This window comes from Phalacrocorax carbo, chromosome 5 (assembly GCF_963921805.1).
Source record: "Phalacrocorax carbo chromosome 5, bPhaCar2.1, whole genome shotgun sequence".
In the NCBI taxonomy this organism is placed as follows: domain Eukaryota; kingdom Metazoa; phylum Chordata; class Aves; order Suliformes; family Phalacrocoracidae; genus Phalacrocorax; species Phalacrocorax carbo.
The window spans coordinates 45,662,133-45,685,738 of record NC_087517.1 but is presented as its reverse complement, the minus strand read 5'-3'; the positions used below and the strand labels follow the sequence as shown (position 1 = coordinate 45,685,738).

The 23,606-nt window shown below is 45.5% G+C and overlaps 1 protein-coding gene across 1 annotated transcript in view; it reads right to left on the bottom strand.

Annotated features, from left to right (window-relative positions):
• SYT13 (synaptotagmin 13) overlaps positions 1 to 20,011 on the bottom strand; it is a 28,353-nt gene extending 8,342 nt beyond the window's left edge. Inside the window, 4 exon segments of the mRNA XM_064452272.1 lie at positions 2,064 to 2,377; positions 12,121 to 12,255; positions 14,168 to 14,390; positions 19,545 to 20,011. Coding sequence (XP_064308342.1) covers positions 2,064 to 2,377; positions 12,121 to 12,255; positions 14,168 to 14,390; positions 19,545 to 19,727 — 855 coding nt within the window. The 5' untranslated portion in view covers positions 19,728 to 20,011.
• Between the last annotated feature and the right edge of the window lie 3,595 nt (positions 20,012 to 23,606).

Below are 23,606 nucleotides of genomic sequence, written 5' to 3'. Positions count from 1 at the left end.
TCAGTCTTCCTTTCTGTGCAATAAGGGTAAAAAGCATTAGGGGGTTGTCAATGAATTATGTGTGCAGGGCACTGTGAAATTGCAAAAGGGAAGGTACTATGCAAGGAGCCACTATCATCACTGTGATTAGAAAAGCACTGGGAGGGAAGGAAGGCAAGATAAGGATATCAGTCTGCAGTATCTATGCTTTGCATTGCTCACAGCAGTCCAGGAATACCTGAATACTAATTACATTACCTGGTTACTGTAAGCTCCCCTCTGAGCTTCTTCCCTTGTGTGGGGGAGAATTACTGGGAAGGGAGGAATGAAATTTCTGCAGCTCATGGCTTTTAAAGGAAATGTCAGACTTTAAACAAATGCCAGCAACTTTGCTCCTAGATGGATGCTGTCAAAAATAGCTCCTCTTTTTTGCCCAGCTCTTCCTCACTTCCTCCTGCTCTGGTTCTTGAGGAATGATTCAGGATCCATATATAAGCTATCTGTGCAATGGTTGGCTTTCTCAGGTCCCAGATGACGCAAATTCAGCTTTCACTGCACATCCTCAGCTCAAACTGGGTCACTGTTCAGCTGTACTGTTAGTGTTAACCTTGTGATATCAGCCTGGAGAAGAAATGAATGCTGCCCTGTTTCTATGCATATTTGTGAAGCTGGACCAAACCATGCTACTCAGTATGTCAGGACTCCATCAGGTGTACCTGAGTGACACCTAACCATTGCTGTGAAAAAGGCTGTTGCTTAGTTATTGCTTACAAAGGAGAGACCACAGTAGATTAGGGGGGTGGTGGGTGGGACCTCATCTATCTCATTTATCTCCATCATCTATTTAAATCATTATATTGGAATAATTTCTTTCTGACATCTCTTTTTACAGCAGCAGTCTGGGAACTCATTCAATTTACAGCTATTAGGCAAATATTTAGCCTTGTGCTTGAAGTTTATTAAACTGATTCATACCACCTCTTTGTTTCTGCTGCCTCTCTCCACCAGAGGTTTTTTTTAGAGTGGCCAGTCCTATTATCATTCAAGTGGTGATCAGATAAATTAACATTATTGGAAACCAGAAATGCTAACTCTGTTCTCTGTGTCTGTGGCCAACTCAGTGGAGAGCCCTCACCCCTAATGGTGACAGGCAATAATTTATTTCACATGCTTAGCAACAATGCTAGTGTTGTTTTGCATTGCTCACCCCGTACTATACCAGAGTACAATAGGGTCCGGGTTGTAGCAATGTACATGTAGCAACAATATCAGTGCCCTAATGCCATGTTAAATGTATTGGTGCTGCTAGAGGAATAATCGAGCTCATGGCAGGGAAAAGGGCCCTGGGGAAATATGTAAGAAGTGCACATGATGTATCCCCTGTACCTACTTCAAACTGTTGGAATCCTTCCCTGCATTTTCCCTGCCTCTGCAGCTGGGAAGGTGTGGATAAGGAAAAAAAATAGAAGTTTTTACATTTAAGAAAACCAACACAATGCAATGAGTGATATTTGGACATCTCCCAGAATGAATAGCACTGCTGGACTGATCCCAGTAAGGATAAGTGGTCATCAGTCAAACATTTCATTTCCAACAATGTATTTCACTCCTAGCTTAAGGCTTCCTGGGGTGCCACTGAATGCCCTACCAACACCCACCTCTGCAGAGTCTCTTTGTCCTGCTCTGTAGTCACTCTCTGGAATTTCAGCTCTTGCCACCATGGTCCTGCATTGCTAGTTCACAGAAATGCATGTAACCTTTTCTAGATGTAGGCTTTGAATTACACATATCAGTGTCAGATTGTCATGTAACTGAAGGAGGAGGAGAGGGAGTTTTGACGCATCCTAACTGCCAGGAGCTGTAAGTAGAGGGGCTGGGTTGATGGTCCTTTGATCACTTTCTGAAATGATTATCAACACGGAGCAGTGCTGAGTGACCTCTGCAGTCACAGATCACCCCTCTAAACCTAGTTCCAAGCAAATAAAGCCACCCACTGGCATGCAGCTGTCTTGGAAAAGTGCTTCTCTTGTCCAAACAATTAATCATTAGAGTTTCTGGACTACTGACACAGACTGAGTCCATACCTTCTCTGGGATCTTTAGGCATTCCCACTGGGCCACCCCAAAGGACTCCTCCATGTTAGCAAGGCTCATTTTGAGTTCCCCCACAATGCTGTGTCTGGAGAACTTGTCGCAGTTTCTCAGAGTGAAAGTCAGTGTTCCCTCTGACATCTCCTCCTCCACTAATGGGAATCGCAGGATCTCCTCCCAGAGGCTGTGAAGCACCTTCTTCTTCAGCTCTGTCTGGGCATCAGCAATACTGGACTTGCTCACCAGTGTGCCCAGTACATAGCAATGGCAGCCAGCGTCTTGGTCCCTACTCATTCTTCCATGCATAGCTGGAAAACAAAGATTGATTGTAAGGACCTCTCACAAAAGACAGCCCTGAAATATCTGTGGCTAAATTGCTTATTTCATAAGAGCCTTAAAATAAAATTGCTACATAGACATTGAACCCTCTTCCTGCTTGCATGGGGTAGACTAAGCTGCCAGCCCATGCTGTGGTGTTTTCCTCATGCTGCACAATGCCCTTGTCCTTCTGCCATTGCAGAAGGATTCTGTTAATGTTTGGGAGAGCAACAGCTGAGGTCAAGGAGACATGCTTTCTTGAAAGATGCAGAACAGCAATGAGGTGAGACACAGTATGGCACAAGGATGGGCAGCTCTCATTTACTTTTACCTTGGCACACAAAGAAAGCATCTTACAAAGGCTTTAAAAGTAGGATGGTCAGTCACAGACATCAGAGATGGGACAGACCTCTATTTTGGCACAAATCCATCTCTGCAGGCCAGTGTGGGATATCCCTAAGGGTTATTACATTCTGCTTGTCCCACCTTTGGTAAATGACTCCTTCAGAAGCATCCCACAGCCCAAAAGATCTCTGTCAAGCGACATTAATCTCTATTTTTTTATCCTTTTTATGTGGAAAAGCCTAGAGTGAGAATGGTATTTCACAATCCTCTTCAGTTGCATCAACAGAATTGCACTGGCTTCTCTGCAGCAAAAGGAGCACACTTTCCTCCGAAGGGTCGTGAAACAGTATGGCTTTGTGGGCAAAACTGAAGTCCTTCCTGCAGCCAGTTCAAGGGCAGCTGCTTCTGAGCTTCCAGGTCTCTTGGTTCACAGGGGTCTCGTGTTTTCTTGGGGGAGTGGAGCTGAGGAGCAGAGCTGAATCCTGTGTGGGTGCATTGGGACACCCAGGGAGGAGCATGTGTACAGAAGAGCCAGGGTGGCAGCCTGCAGGTGTGGTTGTCCACTCTGGAGGGAAAGTGTGGGCTTGCTGCTGGCAGGCAACCTACAGCAGTGGCTGCCATTTATCACCCTTTCAATTCTTGCTTCATATGGTGTGATTTGATTAGGTTTCCACAGAAATCTGCACTGTGCATGAATTATTCAGTCAGCTTATTTTACTTTCCCAGAGGAACTGATGATGCTGCAGCCCTGAGCAGAGAAGCTGTTATAGTTGTCGGTTCCCATTTCAGAGAGTGGCACAAAACCTGGCTGTCTGGCCTGGTGCAGCCAGAGGGACCTTCCTCAGTGGCCAACAAGATAGAATCATAGAATCGTTAAGGTTGGAAAAGACCCTTAAGATCATAGAGTCCAACTGCTAACCTATCACTGCCAAGTCCACCACTAAACCATATCCTCAAGCACCACATCAACCCTTCCTTTAAATACTTCCAGGGATGGACACACAACCACCTCCCTGGGCAGCCTGTTCCAATGTTTGACAGCCCTTTCAGTGAAGAAGTTTTTCCTAATATCCAACCTAAACTTCCCCTGGTGCAGCTTGAGGCCATTTCCTCTTGTCCTATCACTTGTTACTAGGGAGAAGAAACCAACACCCACCTTGCTACAACCTCCTTTCAGGTAGTTGTAGAGAGCGATAAGGTCTCCCCTCAGCCTCCTCTTCTCCAGGATAAACAACCCCAGCTCCCTCGGCCGCTCCTCATAAGACTTGTTCTCTAGACCCTTCACCAACTTTGTTGCCCTTCTTTGGACACACTCCAGCACCTCAATGTCCTTCTTGTAGTGAGGGGCCCAAAACTGCACACAGTACTCGAGGTGCAGCCTCACCAGTGCCAAGTACAGGGGCGCTATCACCTCCCTGCTCCTGCTGGCCACACTATTCCTGATACAAGCCAGGACGCCATTGGCCTTCTTGGCTGCTTGAGCACACTAGCAGCTCATGTTCAGCCGGTGTCAGCCAACACCCCAGGTCCTTTTCCTCCAGGCAGCTCTCCAGCCACTCCTCCCCAGGCCTCTACCATTGCATGGGGTTGTTGTGACCGAAGTGCAGGACCTGATACTTAGCCTTGTTGAATCTCATACCGTTGGCTCTGGCCCAATGATCCAGCCTGTCCAGGTCCCTCTGTAGGGCCTTCCTGCCCTCCATCAGATCAACACTTCCACCCAGCTTGGTGTCATCTGCAAACTTACTGAGGGGATCCTCATCCAGATCATCAGTGAAGATATTGAACAGGACTGGGCCCAACACTGAGCCCTGGGGAACAACACTTGTGACTGGCCACCAACTGGATTTGACTCCATTCACTACTACTCTCTGGTTTTTAACCCAGCGCAGAGTGCACTTGTCCAAGCCATGAGCAGCCAGCTTCTCCAGGAGAATGCTGTGGGAGACAGTGTCAAAGGCCTTACTAAAGTCCAAGTAGACAATGTCCACAGCCTTCACCTCATCCACTAAGCAGGTCACCTTATCATAGAAGGATCTCCCTTTCATAAACCCATGCTGGCTGAGCTCGATCCCCTGGTTGTACCACGTGTGCTGCGTAATGGCATTCAAGATGATCTGCTCCATGACCTTTCCTGGTACCGAGGTCAGGCTGACAGGCCTGTAGTTCCCTGGATCCTCCTTCTGACCCTAGTTCGCTAGTTTCCAGTCATCTGGGACCTCCCCGGTTGACCATGACTGCTGATAAATCATGGAGAGTGGCTTGCCGAGCTCCTCTGCTGTCTCCCTCAGTATCCTTGGGTGGATCCCATCCGGCCCCATAGACTTGTGAACATCCAGGTGAAAGAGCAGGTTGGTGACTGCCACCTCTTCAATAACTGGGACTTCTTTCTGCATACTGTCTCCATTTCCCAGCACAGGGGTCTGACAACCCCGAGGATGACCAGTCTGACTATTAAAGACTGAGGCAAAGAAAGCATTAAGTACCTCAGCCTTCTCCTCATCTTTCATGGCAAGGTTACTTTCCGCATCCAACAAAGGAGGGAGGTTCTCCCTGGCCCTCCTTTTGTCACTGATGTATTTATAAAAACATTTTTTGTTATCTTTAACGGTGACAGCCAGTTTAAGTTCCAGCTGGGCCTTCGCCTTCCTAATCTTTTCCCTGCACAACCTCACAACACCCTTGTAGTCCTCCTGGGTCACCTGCCCCTTCTTCCAAAGGTGGTAAACTCCTTTTTTTCTTGAGTTCCAGCCAAAGCTCACTATTCAGCCAAACTGATCTTCTCCCCCACCTGCTCAATTTATGGCACATGGGGACGGCCTGCTCCTGCACCTTTGAGACTTCCTTTTTTAACAACATCCAGCCTTCCTGGACAACTTTGCCCTTCAGGACTGCCTCCCAAGGGACTCTGTTAACCAGACTCCTTAACAATCCAAAGTCTGCCCTTCTGAAGTTCAGGTTAGTTTTGCTGACCCTCTTCCTTACTTCTCCAGGAATCAAGAACTCTATCATGTCATGGTTGCTGAGCCCAAGACAGCCTCCAACCACCACATCACCCACCAGGCCTTCTCTGTTTGTAAACAGCAGGTCCAGTGGGGCATCTCCCCTGGTTGGCTCGCTTACCAGCTGCATCAGGAAGTTATCTCCCACACACTCCAGGAACTTCCGAGACTGCTCTCTCTTTGCTGTGTTGTATTTCCAGCAGACATCTGGTAAGTTGAAGTCTCCCACGAGAACAAGGGCTAGAGATTGTGAGACTTCAACTAACTGCTTGTAGAGTATTTCATCTGTCTCCTCATCCTGGTTGGGTGGTCTATAACAGACTCCCACCAGGATGTCTGCTTTATTGGCCTTCCCCCTGATCCTTACCCATAAGCACTCAACCTTATCATTACTGTTGTTGAGTTCTAGACAGTAAAAACACTCTCTAACATACAAGGCTACCACTCCATCTCTCCTTCCTTGCCTGTCCCTTCTAAAGAGCTTGTAGCTATCCATTGCAGTGCTCCAGTTGTGCGAGTCATCCCACCATGTTTCTGAGATGGTGACCATTATAGTTTCCCTGGCATGCAATGGCTTCCAGCTCCTCCTGTTTATTGTCCATGCTGCGTGCATTGGTATAAATGCACTTCAGTTGATCTAGTGATCTCTTCTCCAACACAGGCATGCCACCCCCAGGCTCATTCCTAGCAAGCCTGGTTTTATCCCCTTCCCCTTTCATATCTAGTTTAAAGGCCTCTCAATGAGGCCTGCTAACTCCTGAGCCAGAATCCTTTTCTCCTTTTGCAACAGGTGAACCCCATCTGTCTCCAGCAGGCCTGGTGCCATGTAAACTGCCCCATGATCAAAAAATCCAAAATTCCACCACTGGCACAAGTCTCTGAGCCACGTGTTAATGAGGTGGGACTTCCTGTTCCTTTCTGTATGTCTCCTGGCTACTGATGGGATGGAGGAAAACACTACCTGTGCTCCTGATCCTTCAAGTAATTGCCCCAGTTCTCTAAAGTTCCTTTTGATTGTCTTTGCACCTGTCTCAGCTACCTCATCACTGCCGACCTGAACAACTACTAGTGGATAATAATCGGATCCTTTTACTAGCCTAGGGAGCTTCCTGGTAATGTCTCTTATCCTTGCCCCAGGGAGGCAGCAGACTTCCCTATGGGATGTGTCCGTTCAGCATATCAGGCCCTCTGTTCCCCTCAGAAGGGAGTTGCCTACAACAATTACCCTTCTTTTTTTCTTACCAGTGGCCATTGTAATGCGTGGGGCTGACTGGTTCCCTCTTGTCAACCCCTTGGGTGGATCACTGTCTATATCTTCGTCCTCCTGGCCCTCAGGTTGCAGAGTCTCATACCTATTGTGTAAGGGCACCTGGAGGGCAAAGTCAGCCAGGAGAGGATTCGCCTATTGCGCCGAGCAAGGATCCACATCGATCTTCTGTCTCTTGGGTCCCCTCCCTCTGCCTGGTGGCATGAGGGCAGGGGAGCCACTCCTTCTCTTGATGCTTCTATCATCTGGTGCGCTCTTCTCAGTGATGGTAGGGAGTGCCTCCACCAGTCTTTCTCCCTCTTGCATTCCCTGATACTCCTCAGGGAACTTCTTTCAGCTCTGCCACCATGCTGAGCAGACCCTCCACCTGCTTACACCTCACATAGGTCCTGCCTTGGGAGCCCTCCATGACTGGAGCAAGGCTCTGGCACTCCCTGCAGCCAGAGGCCTCGGTGGCTGCATGTTTTAGTGGGAGTTCTGTCTGTGTCACCACATGCCTCCTGGTGATAGCTCTTGTCCGAGCGGAGACCATGGCTAAGTCTTTTCCGGGAGAGCGCAGAACACGAGGAGAGCTCGCCAGCTGCCTGCTTGCCCTGCCTGCGCAAACTGCTGTGCCATGACCTTCCTGACACGGCACGCCCTGTTTGCCTGTCCTGTTCGCCGTGCTCCTGGTCGCTTGCGCTCCCTAGGGGCCCGTTTAAATCTCCCGCTGTTGCCCCAGCAACGCCCAAGCCCCGTTTGTCTCCCTCGTGAGAGCAGCCGTTTGTTTTTGACGTGAGGGCCCCACCAGGCTCTTTATCGCGTTCCCTGTCACAGGAAATCCCCTTTTCTACCCCAATCTAGCACCCAGTCACAGGACTTACCGTTGCTGCTGCCGCATGCCTCACTGACTGAGATAATCACAGAATCACAGAATCACAAGTTAGAAGGGACCTCAGGGATCACCTAGTCCAACTTTTCTAGGGAAGAGCACAGTCTAGACAAGATGGCCCAGCACCCTATCCAGAAGACCCTTGAATGTGTCCAATGTGGCCGAGTCAACCACTTCCCTGGCAAGATTATTCCAATGGTTGACTGTCCTCACTGTGAAAAATTTTCCTCTGATGTCCAGTCGGAATCTCCCCAAGAGCAACTTGTGTCCCCCTTGTCCTCTCCATGGGACTCCTTGTAAAAAGGGAGTCTCCATGTTCTTTGTAGCGACCCCTTAAGTACCTCTAAGCCTCCTTTTCTCAAGGCTAAACAAACCCAGTTCTCCCAGCTATCCTCATATGGCAGGCTTCCCACTCCTTTGATCATCTTGGTGGACCTTCTTTGGACCCCTTCCAGCCTATCCACATCCTTTTTGTATAGCAGGGACCAGAACTGTACACAGTACTCCAGGTGTGGCCTGACAAGCGCTGAGTAGAGCGGGATGATGACTTCTTTACCTCTGCTGGTGATGCCCTTTTTGATGCAACCCAGCATCCTGTTGGCCTTCTTGGCCGCAGCAGCACACTCTTCGCTCATGTTGAGCTTTCTGTCCACCAGGACCCCCAGGTCCCTTTCCACAGAGCTGCTCTCCAGCCAGGTGGATCCCAGTCTGTGCTGCACTCCTGGGTTATGTTTTCCCAGGTGCGAGACTGTACAATTCTCCTTGTTGAACTTGGTAAGGTTCTTGCTGGCCCACTCTTCCAGCCTATCCAGATCTTCCTGCAGAGCAGCTCTCCCTTCTGGATTGTCTACTTCCCCACTCAATTTGGTGTCATCAGCAAACTTCATCAGGCTACATTTGCCTTCCTCCAGTCCTCTGGGACATCCCCCCTTCTCCATGACTTCTCAAAGATTATGGAGAGTGGCCTTGCAATGACGTCAGCCAGCTCTCTCAACACCCTCGGGTGGATGGTGTCAGGGCCCATTGATTTGTAGGGGTCAAGCTCCTGTAAGAATTCATGCACTAACTCTTCCTTCACTGATGGTGGGTCGGTGTTTGGATCAACCAGCAATTTCATTCCCAAAGCCTGGAACCCGACAGTGCTGGTAAAGACAGAGGTGAAGAAGGTGTTGAGGACTTCTGCCTTTTCTGCATCATTGGTGATTGATTCTCCTATTCTGTTTAACAGTGGGCCTATGTTTTCCTTCTTTTTCTGCTTGTGGTTGACATGTCTGAAGAAACCTTTCTTGATGTTTTTGACATCTATGGCCAGTTTAAATTCAAGCTGGGCTTTTGCTTTTCTAACTGCATCTCTGCACACTCTGGCAATGCCCTTGTAGCTCTCGACAGATAATTCTCCACTTCTCCATCTCTGGTAGGCTTCCCTTTTGGATTTCAGTAGAGCCAGGAGGTCATGGTTGAGCCATGGGGGCCTCTTGCTCTGCTTACTTCCCTTTCCTTTGTAGGGGATAAATTGGCTTTGTGCTTCCAATAGAGAGTTGTTGAAGAATTCCCAGCACTCACTAGCTCCTTTGTCTTCCATGGAAGCTTCCCATTGAATCCCTCCCAAGTGAGCCCTGAATGAACTGAAGTTTGCTCTTCTAAAGTCCAGAACCCTTGTCTTAGAGCTGACCTTCAGCACACTCAGCAGGATCCCAAACTCCACAATATTGTGGTCACTGCAGCCAAGGCTATCACTAACCGAGATATTACAAAGCAGGCTTTCTCGGTTTGTGAATAGCAAGTCCAGCAGTGCCTCCTTCCTGCTCAGCACATCTAACATTTTTATCAGGAAACAGTCCTCTATACATTCCAGGAACTTGGTGGATGACATGCGAGCTGCCGTATTGTTCTTCCAGCAGATGTCTGGGTAGTTGAAGTCACCCATCAGTACCAGGCTCTGTTGGCCAGAAGCTTGCTTTAGTTCCCCAAATATCGCTTCGTCAGCTTCACCATCATGGTTAGGAGGTCGATAGCAGATACCCACTGTGAGGTCCTGCTTGCTGCTGACCCCTTTGACTTCAACCCTGAGGCATTTGATAGAGCAGTCACAGTCACCATAGTTGACTTTGATACATTCAAGGTTTTCCTTAATGTAGAGTGCAACTCCTCAACCTCTTCTACCTTGCCTGTCTCTATGAGAGAGCCTATAACTGTCCATTGTGATCCCCCAGTCATCTGAGTTGTCCCACCATGTTTCAGTTACTCCTATGATGTCATACCCTTCTGAGTGGGCACGGAGCTCCAGTTCCTCCTGTTTGTTACCTAGACTGCGTGCATTTGTATACATACACTTGAGGTGATTACTCTTCTGTTTCACATCTTGGGAGACAGCTAAGGAACCTTTGTCGCCACACTGCTTGGCCTGACTTACTCCCGTGTTGGATGTGCTGGTATGAGCATTTCCATAATGGATCCCACCACCTAAGTCCTTCAGTTTAAAGCCTGCCTCACCAAGTTAGCCAGCCTACTGCTGAAGGTTCCATTACCCCTTTTGGACAGGTGGATTCCATCCCTCCCTAGCCTGTTGTAGTCATTGAAGAATACCCCACTGTCATAAAAGCCAAACCCCTCATGGTGGCACCAGCCACGTAGCCAGGAGTTGATATACATTATGCGCCTGTTTCTGGCTGCTCCCTTCCCTCAAACTGGCAAAATGGAGGTGAAGATAATTTGGGCACCAATATTTTTCACTTGCTCCCCCATGGCTTGCAAGTCTTCCTTGATTTTACCCAGGTTGCGGCTCTCAGTGTCGTTCATGCCTACATGAAATAGTAATAGCGGATAGTAGTTTGTTTTCCTGATGAGTCATGGCACCCTCTTGGCCCCATCTCGAACCTTGGCTCCTAGAAGGCAGCATACCTCTCGTGGTTCCCTGTCAGATCGGCAGATGGGTGCCTCAGTACCCTTCAACAGAGAATCACCCACCACGAGCACTCGTCATTTCTTTTTACAATGTCCACTGTATGTTGCTGGTACAGTTTCCCCTTGCAGGGGACTTTGCAGACCTTTCTCATGGGTATCCTCAGTTGTTAAGGCTTCATATCTGTTTCTAATTGTGATGGTGGAGGGGGAAGGCTGATGTGGAATCCTGCTTCTGTGAGTCACCAGGGTCCACAGTGCCTCATTCTTGGCATGTCTGCCACAGGAACATGATTCTGAAGCCACCTGTCTATCTCTGTCTCAGTTCCTCTAATACTGCACAGCCTCTTAACCGTTTCCTGCAGTTCAGCCACCTGACGTAACAGGTCATCAACTTACGCGCACCTCGCGCAGGTACTTACCTTTTCATCAGGAGAAAGGTTTGGGCATTTGCTGCAACCTGCTGCCTGTACTGATGTTTCCTTTCTTACCAGATTCATCTCAGTGGATGCATCAGACATCTCAGGGGCTTTCACTGTAGGAACAGTGGTTTTAGCTCTGAGGCAAGTGCCCACCATTTTGCCAGAGACCAAAGCACTTGCCTGAGCTGTAGACCTACAAGCAGGCTGTGGCATCCCTCCTGCTCACCCTGCCTGCGCGAACTGCCACGCAAACTGCTGCGCCACACCCTTCTGACACGCCACAGCCTGTTTTTCCGTCCTGATCGCCTCGCTCCTGGTTGCTCACGCTCCCTAGGGGCCATTTAAATCTCCCACCATTGATTCTGGCAATGCCCCACGCCATGTCAGCTGCATGTCAGCCTCGCTCGTGACAGCTGCCGGCTCCTGACGGGTCCCTCTGCTCACCCTCGGGCTTCTAGGTTACGAGGAACCACCTTGCCTGCCCTGATCTAGCGCTGAGCCATGGGACTTGCCCTTGCCGCTGACTGGTATCTCCAGCTCAGCCTTTGACTTGACGAAGAGGCAGTAGGGAGTGGGTCAAGTTGAAGAATGAAAGTTACAGAGAGGAAGGAGATAGAAACCCCCTTCCCCCACCCCCAAAGGTGGTTGCTTAATACCATGTCTTTGACTGGAGGAGCCCACCCTGGTTCCCGAGTTCAGCTTTTGAGCTGTGCAAACAATTGTTCTCAAACCATGCCCTGGACACTCGCTTCAAGCAGTGACATTGCCAGGTATTTATATTCTGCAAGCCCAGAACCAGTGAAATATACAGTGGTCCTGGGGACACATATTAATTTTAAGGCAGGAGGGGAACTCTCTATAAAATCAACATGTGTCTTGTACCCTCCAGATGGAGAATCACCAGTAGAAGATCTCTGCCCCTTACCTTCCAGGAGGGCCACATGCAGCTCGGCTTTTTGTTGATCATACACCAGGGAGTAGCGCAGCTCAGGGGCCTGGTTACAGCTGACTACCCTCTCGGGATTCAAGTGCTCTATGACACACACGTCCTTCACTACACCTGAAACTGAAATAACCCCTTTAGCGAGCAGGACTTCACCTTCCAAGGAGAACAAAACCATGCTGCCTTGACTCGACTTTTCTAAATGTCTTACTATTCCTGCACCTTATATGCAGGAATATAACTTATGTTCTTTATTCCTCTACCACCTTATCTCCTTTTTACTCTTTCTTGCACTTTCAGCTCTTTCTACAGCACTTGGGCAAACCACCTGCTCTCTACTACTTTGTGCTCTAAGATGGTTCACACATTTGCTATTTCACCTTGTGTCTAGGCCAAGGTGTCTAAACTACCCTCATTGCTTGTTATGTTGGTTTCAATTGTTTTTAATTCACATTGGTGAATTAAATCTTGTGTTCTTTGGAATGAGAACATGAGTCTGCTTTTGAGCTGCCATGCAACTCTGTGTTAGTTCAGACCTCTCTAGATGTCTTTTAATTTTAACAATACAGTCTTTGTCATGCAGAAGACATCTATTTCCATAGTGCTTGACTAGGTTGAGATAATGAGCTTGGGAAGCTCAGCTTCTCCACATGTGATTTTGAAGTTGAATACATATTTTATACCGAAATAAAGTTACAAGGCTGAAAGGAAAGCCACAGTGTTTTGTCATCAAAAGCTGTTATCTGCAAGGTCAGTTCTGATTCATTCACACAGAAAACACAATAGTGGGACCAACACATTTCCTCCTAAAAATCTCAGCCACAGTCCAGACCAGTTCAGTGTGCACCAAAAGGAGAAAGCAACAATTCTTACTTTATTTCAGCAACACTTGAGCTATGAAGTCAGGCACAGCAGGAAGTAAACTTGCTTTTGTCATTAGCAGTGCAGGGAGAATCTTACACCAACACACTTATACAAAGCTTTAGCCTACATGCAGCCATCATCCTTCAGCCTCTCCACCCTATAATCTTCTCTCTGACACCTAAGGATGTGGCTCAGATGGTCTCTTCTTCCAATGCAGCTGCTTCCCATGGGACTTTCTTTTCCATTCTCAGAAGCCTCAAGGTGGAGGGGTAAATGTAGCAATCATCCTTCCAGAAGGAAAAAATATAATCTCAAGCAATTTAAAAAAACTAAAAAGAGTTCTCTTAATAAAAACAATGACAGATGGGATTGTATCTCTGGCAAACCTTCAGGAAGATTTTAAGGTGGTGACCATAAGAGTCAATCGTCCTGTTAAAAGATAGTTGTGAAGGTAAAAATCAGCATGGAAGCAACCCAGACATGCTGCCAGATGTATGTAATTAACATTGCATTTTCTCTTGCGCTCCAGGAATCTTATGTTCCAGGCTTTGGCATGTTACCCTTTGGGCCGGCTGGAAAACAAGAATTCTGTTTGGCAAAAATGTCTAAGGTGTCAGCCTTTGGTTTCACCTCACATTACAACAAGCCAAGACCATCTCATCAAACTGGTGGAAAAGAAGCAGCAGAGAAAATAAAGTAGAAGCTTGAACCCCTGCTGTGTCCTGACAAGGACAGTTGCTGGACAGCTAGTATTTGTCCTGGAAGAGATACTCTGCCTGGTTTTGGCCAGATACTTCATCCATACTCTGGCAACTGCTTTCAGTAAAACTACACTAAATACATGTTTTCCTACAAATTGTCTGCTTTGAGAGAGCCAGATTCTTCAACACAAAAGATGTTTAGGTAAAAAAAATTTACAACCAGACACAACTACAGCTCTGTTATCTGAATGTCCTGATGAGCTCCATGATTATTTTCTATCAAACACATGCACTGAAAACAGAACTCACATTGTACATTGTAATGTTCGTGATAAGAGAGTGAAAAGCACCCCACATCTTCATTTTCAGATTTATTTCTCTAACTACAATCACATTATGCTCAGAAGTATTACAGATCTACACTCAGAAAAGCAACCGTTAGTCTGAAGACCAAATGCTCCTACCATTTTGAGGGAGAACAAAGAGCTCTTCGTTGACTTGTATCTTCATCCTGTTCTCATCCAAACCATTAAGTTTTCCAGTTGCTGGTTCTTCTGTTGTTTTCAGGGAGTACTGCATGTAGTTAACAATTTCAGGTGAAGTTACTACTGGTTTGGGGCCATAAATATGGTGAAAATTCAGGTGTGCTCAAGGCTGGACTGGCTCAGCAGTTTTCTTAAAGTTGAACTGAAAATTAAAACCTTGTTTATTACTTTGCACTAATTAGACTAATTCTTCCAATTCTCTCAATGTTAAATGAGCTGAGACAAAGGGGAAAAAGATGGTGACTCTGGTCATTCTTACCATCATTGTTTCTTAGGTTCTAGAAACTGCTGCCTGAATGTCCAGAGATTTTCTTGTCAAAGCAAATACCCTTCTACTTGGTGTATGTCTTTTCAGATTTACTCCTCTGCAGATGTTTGGTTGCAAGAAAAAAAAATGTTCTTATTGTTTGATTATTCCTCTATTCCTGTACCAGTTAATCCTTCTTTCATAAGACTGTGTTTTCTCTTAGCACAGAAATCAACCCTGAAGTTCCTTTTGCTATGACTGAAGCATGGTATTTTTTCACTCCAATGTTTGAAGTAAAATCCAAAACCAAGAGGCAGTAGCCACCCACAGATTTCAGACCATTTTACATGAGTACATAGTAAGCATTAGAAAGGCAAAGAAATGGATCAATCACTTGAAGCAAGTACAACTATGGAGTAATAAGACAAAGGAGAACTGGGTGAACAAATGAGCCCTACAACACCATACCAAGAGTATGGGGGGGGTGGTGGTGGTATTCAATGGTCATCTCAGCCTCCTGGACTATCTCTCAGCTCTGTGGACCAGAGCTCCACCTCAGGCACGTATGGGCCTCAGGCACATATTTTCCCTTTATTATACCAGGATTGAAATTTGGATTTACGTCTGAGTTTGTTCTTAGCATTTCATTTCCCTGCTAAATCATGAACATGGAATGAGCAGAAGAACCTGAAAGGCAATGTAACACTCAGGCAGCCCAAGCAAAGGTTGTCATAAAGGCATTACTGTTCTCTCAAAACAGTGAAAAATATTTTAGTAGAATATAACAATCCTCTTTTCCTTATGCCCCAAGAAAGGATCCTGTCTACTCAAAACTGAAATAGTTCCTGATTCATTTGTATTTGGATTCATCAACGGGGAAGAACAAAAGCTGACTAGCAAATGACCCTGACCCTTGCAACATATTTTATTAACGTTTCCAAACACTAAAGACAAGAAACAGAAGTAAAACTGCCAGGTTTTGTTGATTATTGTGCAGTGGGCTTCTCTCCAACCCTACTGCCTGCCAACCTATTCTATATCAAGTTTAGATCAAGGGGGAGCCAGAAAATGTTTGTAATTGTAATTAAAGTTTTTCATTAGTCTCATTGTCTCCTATTAATAATGAATGCAGATGATGCCCTGAAGCACTTGTCTGTGTTGGGACTTTGTGGTCCCAGTTCACATGTCCTGAAGGAGCATACCTATTCCTCAAGAAATTGAGTTGAAGAAAACAGCAGTCTTGAAGTTTAGCACTTTAGTCATACTCTGCTTATGGAGATCACAACACTAAGGTTATATGCACTTGGCAGTAGTAAAGAACTAATTAGGTCAGTCAGAGCTAATTAGGTCACCTTCTCAAGGCAGGCAGTGCATCAGTGTTTAGGAAGTCTACTAGGTAACAGAGCATTTTGTCTTGTCTAATTTTAAGTGTTCTGGAAGAGAAGTGGGTTGAGAAAGAAAGATGTCACTGTGTGCAGTCCTTATGTAGCTGTGTTTAGATATTCTGTAAGTCATACAGTGCAAGTCTGTAAGTGAGATCCCTCTTTTAGCGATGTAAGCCTCATCAGTTCTAAAATACATAGGAAAATTGAAGTTACTCATCCAAACCTTAAACACAGTTTTCCATTCTTCTAAAATTAAAGCAGACCAACCAAGCAAAAAATGATAGGACCCACTAGACAATTGAAAAAGCAGGTTGTTTTTGTTACGCAAAGGCATTACTTCTAACACACATACTGTGCCTGCCATACAGTCTCTGCTGTTCTTTCTCTACTGAAGCTGCTGTAAAATGCTGCTGTCTTAACCATTCACTGAACATCACACCAGAGCAGTATGCTTGCATTGCTGTGTGCTGCCAGCACATGAAGTACTTTGGGATCCTTTGGGATGAAAGACACCATACGAGTGTGAGGTATTGTTAATACAATCTTTTCTTCCACTTGCTAAAGCCAGATATGCAGTCAGGAAATCCACCAACACACAGCAACCAAGAGCTCCACTGGGTCTAAATATTCCCCTTGTCTGTCTGCTCTGCAGAATTAAAGATGACATATGCAAGCACAGTGGGACTAGCCCACCCCCTCTTCCAACTTCCTCTGCCTCTGTGTATTATTTTTGCTGCCAGCTCTGTTACCAAGTGCTATCTGCTGATCTAGTTACATAGCAGTGCCCTATGGAAGGTCTCTTTTCAAATCAGCAGCAGTATCTTAAATAAAAAGATGAGCAGAAGAGTCCAGATATTTCTGCATAAAGTACATGAAAGCAAAGAAACCAAAAGTAGCAAGGAGTCTGCAAGCGACCCTTCTGGGTCCCTGCCCAGCATCACTCAAACAATGCACCAGATTGTAGCCGTTGCTGGATACATTTAGGCATCTTCATTCTTCAGTCTTTGCTGAGACTTTGCAAATTTACAGCAGTTTTTAATTGTTTTAATTTTAATTTTAATTGTTTTAATTTAATTTTAATTGTTTTAATTTTAATTTAACAGTTTTTAATCTTTGTGTTCAAACTCTTCCTCCTCATGTATGCAGGGCATGTCCATGGGGAGCCTCTGTCTATAGCAAATACAAGCATCACTCTCATAGAAGACATGCCAAGTGAATAAAATGCAGTCTTGCTTCATCTTTCATCATCTCTATTTATCAGAATCAGTGGCCCTGACAGGCTTCAATAATTATGTCAAGCACTTACTAGGACATACAGTGTACTAATGTATCAGAAAAAAGTCCCAACAGGACAATTTATAAACATAGACACAGACGATAAAACTTCACAAGCTCAGAACTCAATATGATATTAATCCCTTCAAGGTATATAGACTAATTCTGAATCAGTGACAGCATAAGAGAATGCATGTTCCTGGCAAGAAAACTATTTTAATTGGAAAGAATTGTTAAACATGCCAAATATGAAAACTAAGAACATTTTGCACTTTCTGTGACAGAATGTTCATTCAGCTGCTATAATTTGGCCAGATTTCCTTAAGAAAAATCAAAACCAGTAACATTAGAAACAATACTTCTAATTAGATAGTCCGCAATGGTAAAAGAACACCGTCGCTCAGGTAATAGTGATAAACTGAGGGCAGGCTGAATAATTTGATGCCCTGTTGGTCAAATACTGGATTAAGTTATGGCAGAAGTTGATGAATGTAGAATTACTGTGAGGACCATAATCTAATAGCTGCTGGGTACTAGAGGCTTAACTGGATTTCACAGTGACTTAGTGCTTCTTTCAGTCATGCAAGCAGGATGACACCCCAGTGGACAACTTGCAGGACAGATTAACACTTTCCCAAAATGATTTTAAATGTCTGTATAAAAGAAAAAAAATTCAGTCCAAGGATGGAGTTAAGCAAATATTTGGGAAGTTTCTGAGTTAGAAGATTACAACAACAAAAAGTCTCTTGTAGAAAGAGACTGATGGTAAAGTTATCTGTGGGTGGTGTTGTTCCAGACAACAGCTAGAAAAATGCTATGTAAAGTGATATGACTGTCAAAGTTACACATTTCTCATTCTTTTTAACAGTAAATCTGGAAAATCTCAGCTTTATTGTGTATCCTTATATACAGGAGTTGACAAATCCCCTGTATGGGTTAGAAAACACAAAGAAGGAGCCTGGAAAAGACAAGACAAAACTATCAAACAGTAGCGGGTGATTCATCCTAGGAAAATACAAACAGGTACTGGGAGGTATTCACCATACTCATGGATTATTACTCAGAATTAGCAGCAATCTCTTGAGAAGTCCTAAACTCAGTGCAGATATTCATCCATGGTCAGTGGAGCCATTCTCCCACCCCTCCAGGAACCAGAAGCACTGGTAATGGGATCCTGTGTATCTGCACCAGATCTTGCAACACAATTAGTAGACTTGGTCATCTTTCCTGAGAACAAACTGCAACAGTAGCTTGAGGGTGCCAGGGCGCTTTTCTACTAAAAGCCTAAGAGTGGTATCCAGAGAGGCACTGAATACGTAGTTGCAAACATTACAGAGAAGTTCAATTAGGAATCCTGCTACACCTTTAAGAATACAAAAATAATAGGCTCAGCTAATCAAAAGTCAAACAACTGCTATACAATGGATCACTGGGCTTTGGAACTCGCTGCTATGGCATAACATTTTGTTGAATGGCTAGATGAACGTGAAAAGGATGTAGGCACATACAAACATCAGGAGCAATAGCCAACAGGTAATACTTTCAGAGACTGACCAGTGCTGTAGCTCATGCTAAAGACCATAGTCAACTAAGGAAATCAGTCAAACATTTCCCTCTGAAGACAGCCTTCCCTTATAGGTATATTAGAAGGGTCCTATTATTCCCCTTGCTCTCCCTTGCACTGAGCTCAGGAGAAAATATAACAAGATTCTAACAAGAAATAAAGACCACAGAGGGATGCCTGACATAATCTGTACTCCACATTGCTCTTACAGGAAGTGAAGAAGCACTTCAGTGTGATGAGATTGTCCAGTCATCACACTCTAGATTCTTACTTGCATTTTATTATCAATTCAATGCCTTGTTTTAACTTCACACATAATTAATCTTCTCAGTTAGAGGGGGAGAGGGAGGAGGAGGGATGGTTTTCACAACAAACCAGCTGTTGACCGGGAACCAACCTTCAGGAACCATAAGATATCATGAATAGAGTTAGAGAAATAACTGCTATAGGAGATCTCAGCAGGAGTAATCTCCTCTTTACAATGCTGCATGCCACCTGCTAAAGTCCAGTTTTCTTTCCTCAGGAAATTATTTCCCTTGTGATCTAGCTTGACAGCTAAGCGGCTTTTCCCCTATTTTTGCCATTAGCAGCTTTCTCTTTGTCAGTGTGGCAGCTGTCTCCTGCTCCTGTAATTCTGTGGGTCACCCAGCCCATCTCGGTTTTCCCCTCACTCCTACTCCCATTAACATGTTGTTACATCCTGAACAGAGTAAGCAGATAAATAGGCAACATAAATCACATGCTGAGTAGCCTACCAGAGAAGTTGCATTCCCACCCTCTGCACATAAAGAAAAGCCACAGAGTAAATTAGAGACTATGTCTTACTTGCTGGACTGGCTGAAGCACACTGGGCTTAGCATTTTCCACATCCTCCTCTTGGTCCTTTTTTGAGAGCCCTTTCCCAGGTTGCTTGCATTTGCAGAAGCAGGTGAGACCACAGAGGGCAAGGATGCTAGTTGCAGTCCCTAAGGTAGCCCCCAGGGCTATTACTGGGGCAGATAAAACCATTGTCCTGGGCTGCACAGAAACCCTGTGGCTCCTTCTCCTCCCTGGGAAAGCAGCTCTCAAACATCCACTCCGATTTCTAGCCTGGCTTCATTCTCCTTGGAAGTCTGAAACAGTTCTCTTGTGCAGCAAAGAAAAGGGACCAATCTAGAGACAGAGATAAATCATCCCACCTTTGCTAGGCAACAAGGCTACCAGGTCAGGTAGAGGAAATAGTGATTGTGGTGCCTGCAATCTCCATACAGCTGCAGTTTTCATTGAAGCCTGTTCTCCAGCTCCACTGGAGAACACTGGGGAAAGTCTGATGTGTGACAGAGAGGAAAGACGTCAGCAGAAGGGGCTGGGCCTTGCTAGCTAACTCACAGAAAGTGCATCCAAATGTTTGATCAGCACTCTAGCAATATTTCTGAGGGCTAGCTAGCTAATTTGCTCAAGAGATTGAATTTTTCTGTCTTAAGGCAAAGATAGTGATTGCCAAAAGGTGCTTGCCTGAGAAGCACTGTTAAAATAGCATTGCACGATAACATTATATTCAGAATAAAGCCTGTGTGTAAGTCAGGTAAAACTTTCTCATTCTTCAGAGGCTGGGGAACAAACATATGCAAGAATTAAGCACTGTCCCACACCTCACCAGCTTCCCCTCAAAGCACAGGTACTGAACATTTTGGAGCTGCTTTCTGTAGCATCAATGCAGAGCAGCACTTCTATTTAAAAATACAGCAGAAAATCCTATCAAACAAGACACACTGGCGCATATGCTGCCTCCTCTGGAGAGGATGAGAGCAAGCAACGTATGCTAGGTATTAGTCATACTGCTTACTACACCAGTGTCAGGTGGTGGGCTGGTGAGCACAGCAGAAGAAACTACATGAATAGACCTGAAGGGCTGCATGTCTTTCTGTCATGGTTTTAGCTGAGAGTTAATTTTCTTCACTGCAGCTGGGAGGGGAAGGGGCACAGCTAAGAGAGCGGATTCAAACTGGCCAAAGGGGTATTCCATATCATGTATTGTTATGCTCAGTATGTTACCTGGGAGGGGCTGGCCGGGGGAGGCAGGCAGCAATCGCGGTTCGGGGACTCGCAGGGTTGATTGGCAGGTGGTGAGTGGTTGTATCGTCTGTGTTTTGGCTTTTTTCCCTCTTTCCCTTTTCTTTTTTACTATATTATCATTATTGTTATTAGTATCATAATAATTATTATTATCTTATTTTAATTATTAAACTGTTCTTATCTCAACCCACAAGTTTTTTACTCTTTTGCTTTTGCTCTTCCGATTCTCTCCCCCATCCCACAGGGGTGGGGGGAGTGAGCGAGTGGCTGCATGGTGTTTAGTTGCTGACTGGGGCTGAACCATGACAGTCCTTTTTGGCACCCAATGTGGGGCATGAAGGGTTGAGATAATAACATCTTCTGGTCACAGCATAGACTCTGTTCTCAACATTAGTTTATCTGATCTGCACCATGCTCTTGCATTTGCTGCGTCTATTAAAGATTGGTGTTGGGTTTTGTGGTCTGCTGTGCTCTGCAGTGATTAGTGATGTTTTGCCTGGGAGAGCTGTTTTTAAAACATTGGCCTTGAGTTTTATTTGGTATTTGAAGTTTATATTGAAGCCATTACTGTACATCAGGTACCACCTTATGGATGCAATTAGCAATTAAACCTCCTCCTCTGGGAGTTTTTTTATGGAGGAAATACAGAACGGCTACCATCTTCTATAATGCCTTCTTTTTCATTACAACAACTTTTCAGTATCTTGAACATCCTTGGGTAGTTAAGATGCATCAGTTGGTATTGCTTTGGCAGACCATTTCAGCTCGGTCTTATGTTAATAAGCAATTTAAGAATGTCATCCAGAGATCTGCGCCAAGGCTCAATAGCTATGTATGGCAGGGTATATGGGATAGTATGGGCAAATGCCTAAGATGGTGGGCACCCCCAGCATCTCAGGGCTTCACTCCTGAACAAGTGCAGAATCCTGAAAAATTAGTAGAATATTTGGAGGAAGTATGTTGTCACCCTGGCAGTCCCAGAGAGATACAAATCACTGCAATGTGCTGGGGCCTGGCCCAGGCCTATCAAGCCCTGTTTAACACTATTCAGTACCCCCAAGGGGAAGAGAAGACCTCTGGATCTAAAAAGACAAAGACAAGGAAAGCGACAAGCACTGCAGCCACTCAAACCCCCACGACAGATGCTGCGGCTACTCCAACCCCAGTGACAAGCACTGCAGCCACTCAACCCCCCACGACAGATGCTGCGGCTACTCCAACCCTGGTGACAAGCACTGTGGCCACTCAAACACCCATGACAGACACTGCAGCTATTCCAACCTGGGTGACAAGCACTGTGGCTACTCAAACCCCCTCAATAGACGCTGTGGCTACTCCAACCCCAGTGACAAGCATTGCAGCTGAATCAGAGGATCAACCTGTGCTAGTGTCAGTTGCCCCTATACACAAGAAGAAATCCTGGAAGGGAAAGTCAACTCATTTAAAATGAGATGATGAAAAAGCAGGGCCGTCATGAGGAAAGGAGGAGGAAGAGGAAGAACTTGTACAAGAAATGGAAACTACCCGATCCCTATCCTTCATTAAGCTGCAAGATATGCGAAAATATTTTGGCCGTTGTTCAGGTGAGCACATTATCACCTGGTTGCTCTGATGCTGGGATAAGGGGGCCAGCAGTTTGGAATTAGAGCCAAAGCAATTGGAAAAGGGACACAAGCACTCAGCCTCTGGCTGCAACTCCTGTCTGGAGTGAAAAAAAGGTACCACTTCAAGGAATATATTGCATATCACTGCTGTGGAGAAACTGTCCCAGAAGGTTCAGCAGCTTGAAAAGGATATGTTCTACTCCCCACCTCTACAGACCACTATCTCAGCCATTATGAATAAACATCCCTTTGCTCAAGAGAGACGATGCACACCACGGGGCACCCTATAGTTTTACCTCTGTGACCATGGAGAGGACATGGTGGCACCCACTTAGCTGGCACTGACACAGAGGAGTTCGGTGGGATCCAGCTCCCCCCACCCGCAACAACGTCTCAATGTTCCTCAATTGCACAGGAAATGACAGCCATTTTATTTTTAAGAGGCAATTTTCAAGCTTAAGACAAAAACCACCAAGTGACAGCAGTATGAAGGAACCTTCTCAGCTTTACAGTTAAACTGAAATTTTACACTTCGTCTGATGCCCTTAGGTATGAGCGTTTCAGTAGAGTCTCACATCACTTGCTTCAGTTTGTGCACAGAAAAAAGCATGAGAACTTGCATTCATGTTGATGAATTAGCTTCTACGGTGACATTACTCAAAAATGGGTCCTTGAGGAAGTTTAGAGGCCTGAAATATATCTTATTGTTCTGCCTAGCACAACGTGCAATGGAAACGTCTACACCACCCTTTCTGTTAAAACTTGCAGGATGTCATGCAGACGCTACATTATATTGGACTTTTTTCAGGGGAGGGAGATTTCGACTAGACTCACAGGCAACTTCTACAACTCACTTCCTAAGGAAAAGTCTTTTTCTTCAGCATCAGGGGTACTGCACATCCCGTGTTTGTCTGCTGCACAGCAAGCTCTTGTTTCACCCAGAAATGGTTGCCATTTCCTATTGTTCTCAAAAGGAATGAGGCCACCCACTTGGTTTGCCTGGCTAGGCTTTGCTGTCACTGCCACTGACAGATGCCTGCTCCCAGTTCCCAGTGTTTCAAGTGAAAAATTCATAGCCTCAGCCCATTGAGAAGAGGCATCCATCCTGAGAACAAGAAGTTTTTCCAAAGAGGGGTGTGTGTTTGTGTTAATATTTCCAGCCAGTCAAAGGAAACTTGAAAAATAAACAAGACATTAGTCCTAAATAGGGTTGGGTTGCTGTGGTTGG